General features: G+C 45.4%; 1 protein-coding gene across 1 annotated transcript; it reads left to right on the forward strand.

Moving 5' to 3' along the window:
• Window positions 1-328: 328 nt before the first annotated feature.
• Window positions 329-3,345, forward strand: HOXD1 (homeobox D1). The gene is made up of 2 exons (XM_081937266.1): window positions 329-1,053; window positions 1,491-3,345. The coding sequence occupies exons 1-2, from the start codon at window positions 483-485 to the stop codon at window positions 1,814-1,816; spliced, it is 897 nt and encodes a 298-aa protein (XP_081793392.1). The 5' UTR covers window positions 329-482; the 3' UTR covers window positions 1,817-3,345.
• The last annotated feature ends 505 nt before the right edge of the window (window positions 3,346-3,850 follow it).

Below are 3,850 nucleotides of genomic sequence, written 5' to 3' on the forward strand. Positions count from 1 at the left end.
GGGGAACCTTTAACTTTTTAACTCACCATTACAGTCAGGGTCTTTCCTCTCATTCACTTCCCATCCGACTCCCTGGATTCTAGGCAGGACGAGATCAGGCTCCGAACGACACCACCCCATCCCTGCCTGAGCCCCGTCCCAGCCGCCCTTCAAAGTTGGAAGTGGCGAAGACCAAAGCCGGGCCAGGAGCAGCAACCCAGGTCGCGCGCGCCAAGGCTCCCGAGGCCCCTATTGGCCGGCGGACAAGCACGTGCCAGTCCTCCTGGCTCTATATTAGGAGAATAGTTGCCTCGCGGCCGACTTTCCTGAGGGCTGAGAGGAGGAGGAGGAGGAGGAGGGTGGGGGGAGGCGGCAGCAGCAGCCGAAGCTGGTGCTGGAGCAGGTAGAGGAGGAGAAAGGGAGGAGACGGGTGCTGCTGCCCCCTTCGCACTCTCTGGTGCCGCGGTGCCTTCTCGACGTGCCTTCCTCGGGGTGGAACCACCATGAACTCTTTCCTGGAGTACCTGTCGCGGGGCGGGGACAGCTTGAGTTTAGCCGGGAAGTTTAGCAGCGCGGAGCCCGGCAGCGTGGCTTTGCGGTCGTCCTGCGCCCTGTCAGCCGATGCTGTGGATGGCGCTTACCCGGGTCTTCCTCCTCCTCCTCCTCCTCCCGCGGGTAGCTTGCCGGACTTCTCCAAGCGCTTGGCGCCTCCCCGCCAGACGCCCCGGCTCCAGCCGCAACAGCTGGCACCTTGCGCGCTTCCCTCGCACCTTTTCCCCTCGGCCGAGTTCAACCTGCTCCGTCCCGAGGCGCCCTACGCGGGGCCGGAGGAGAGCGCGCCGTTGCATTACGCCACGTCCATTTTCCCTGGCGGCGGCGGCGGCGGCGGAGGAGGAGGCGGCGGCGCCTACCTGCAAATGGACTACACCGCACTGGCCGAGACTTTTCAGCCTTGCCCCAAGGACGCGCTGCTGCGGCCGCCGCCACCCCCGGACTTCTGCCCCAAGGCCGGCGGCCAAGCGTCGGTCAGCACTTTCGAGTGGATGAAAGTCAAGAGGAACGCGCCCCCTAAAAGTAAGTGCCGGGGCTCCGTCAGCGCCTGCCCGGTGGTTGGGTGGGTTGGTCTTCGGGCCCGAATTGTTGCTGCTGTGTAGTTGTCTAAATGCGAATACTTTTTTTTTTAGCTTTCTCATTGTACAAAGAGCCACGCAGAGCTTTTTTAAAAAACTTATTTAGTGCTCTGTGCTGATCCCAGTCGCTTTCAGTGCTGGAAACTCTCTGAGATGGGCTGGACTTAATATATTTCATTCGTTTCGATCCTCTTATCTAATCCAGAGAGAAACATAGTGGGCTCTCCCCCCCCCCCCTCCAAGGGCTCCATAAATGCATAACTTTGAATTAAAAGTGGCAACCCCCCCCCCCCCCCAGTGTTATCCTGATGATCTAATCTGAGGAATTTACATATTTTATGACCATCAGTAACAGTCCCATCTTTTTCTTATTGTTTTCAGGTAAACCCACAGCTTGCGGGTCTTCCAGTCTTCCCAGTGTGGTGAGAACCAATTTCAGCACTAAGCAACTGACCGAATTGGAGAAAGAGTTCCATTTCAATAAGTACCTCACCAGAGCCCGGCGTGTGGAAATAGCAAAGTCTCTGGGCCTCAATGATACTCAAGTGAAAATCTGGTTCCAAAATCGGAGGATGAAGCAGAAGAAAAGGGAAAGGGAAGGAATAGTGATTCCTGGAGTGCCTACTCAAGTCTCACCTTCGGTATCCAGCCCCAGACATTCAGGGATGTGCTCTGTGGCTCCTTCTCCTACCAAAAACTCACCTTAATACTATGGCATTATGACAACACTAAGAATGGATACAGATGCAGGATACTGAAAAGACTTTAAAACTTCAAAAGCAAAAATCAGACAGCTCTGAAAAGTATGAAATCATGCAAATTTGAATTCAAGGTACAAAAGAAGACAATAATTGCACTATGTTTTACGCTGACCATGGAGAAGTCCATTGTATAGAATGAAAACCTGCTGTTTTACACAGAACTGATTCAAGGCACAAAAGGCATATGATGATATGTTTACATTTTATTTATATGTATTTTCAGGGAAAGCTGCTTTCACCTTCTATATGCTGCTAAACTTTGTTGCTGGCCTGGCTGAATTTATTTACAGGCTGATATTTCATTTGCTTACTTAAAAGGAAACCCCTTAAGACTGATGTGGGGGATTCTACTAATGAAACCAAAGATAGGGAATAACTCATGGATGGAATCTATTTTGCACTGATTTTAAATCTATTTCAATCTAACCGACCTGTGTTTTTTTAATTTGAATATTGAATATTAATTTGAATGGGTTGAATGGGACTTCTCCATACTCCTTCTTTGAGGTATGTGTATGGAAACACAATCATTAGCCATCAGGGATGTTTTGATTCCTTTTTGTTTCTGGGAATCAAGCAGTGAGTCTTTTTAACAAAGATTCTTGTCAGAAAGTTCTGGCAGTAGACTGATTTAAAATACTTTGGTTTAAAAGTTGAGTGAGGGAGAGAGAGAGAAACAAATGGGTTTAGATTATTATTATTTATTGCATGGGTATATACCAAGATAAAGTGTAGTAGGCTAACACAATTCCAAACCAAAGAATGCCCTGCTTTTTTTTTTTTTTTTTGCTTCATTGCTTTGTTCTTCTCTGCTTCTGCATTAACTAGCTTCAGTTTTGTTTCCAAATAGGTTCTTGAAAAATATACAGGCAGGCATACAAATAGCATAGTCCAATGATCACTCTACACAGGGTATGTTTTTAAAGTTCTATTTTAATTTTGAACAGCAGAAGCTATTCATAGTAGTCACGTTCATAGTTGAACACTGAATTGTAATTCTGAGAGAATTTCCACTGCACTGGGAGTAACAAGCATTGATAAAGGAATAAAGGTAATTTCCTCAGAAGATAAGAAGATAATAATCAGAAAATTCCAGATTCACAATGTAGTTGTCAACCAGAGTCAGAGTACAGTCTTTCTGGTTTCAGTTACGGACAAACTATCTAATTCTTTATAAAAATTCTGAAAGTCCTTTTTTTTTTTTACTTTTTAAGTAAACCCTTGAAATTCTTTTTATTCTGAGAAAAAAATTAACCGAGTATGAATATGGTGAGAGAAATATCTGGCGGTTAAATCAAATGCCCCATGTTTATCCTTTGAGGAAAGGAGAACAGAAGTGATACGGAAGTGAAGGAAGCACTGAGTCTCAGGAAATTCATGTAAATAGAGAGTTGCCCTTCTTGTGTGAACCACTTATGATGAACATTATGATTTTAATAGAAGCACAGTTTATGAATAAAGTTTGAGAACTGTTAGCACGCTGTTGTCATTAAGTCTGTGGCAATCTTGGTTTTTAATTTCATGCTAATCAGCAATTTGAAAAAGAGTGGGCCCTCTGAGGCTTTTGATATTTCAAAAGGTCTCCAGACTCCCATTCCAGAGTTCTTCTGAGGAACATGATGTGTTGCTAGAAGAGAGCTTACAGCTGCAAGCAAAGAAGAAAAACAAGTTATAACAACCCGACCCAGAATTCATGCAAGGAAGCCCTTGGGCACTGAAGCTAATTAAACCCATTACCAAATAGTCAAAATAAATCATAACTCAAAGGATTAACTGGAACAGAAGTAAATCCATTAAGCAAACTGGAATTGTCATTGACTTGTAAGTAGAAACGAATTGATCAAGGATTAGAGTGCTAACTTTTTTGTTGAAGACTTACATTGTAAGTCATATCAGATTGCTGTACTTGACAGAGGTAAATCTGAACTCTTCCTGCCCTGTAATATCATGGGTATAGTCAGGTCAATATCTTAGTGGCCT

This window comes from Natrix helvetica, assembly GCF_964273705.1.
Source record: "Natrix helvetica genome assembly, chromosome: 1".
Lineage (NCBI taxonomy): Eukaryota > Metazoa > Chordata > Lepidosauria > Squamata > Natricidae > Natrix > Natrix helvetica.

Excerpts from the sequence above, each read along its gene's own strand:
- HOXD1 (XM_081937266.1), top strand. The coding sequence starts at position 483 with ATGAACTCTTTCCTGGAGTACCTGTCGCGGGGCGGGGACAGCTTGAGT. Across the intron at positions 1,054-1,490 it reads GAGGAACGCGCCCCCTAAAA|GTAAACCCACAGCTTGCGGG; the intron begins GTAAGTGCCGGG and ends TATTGTTTTCAG.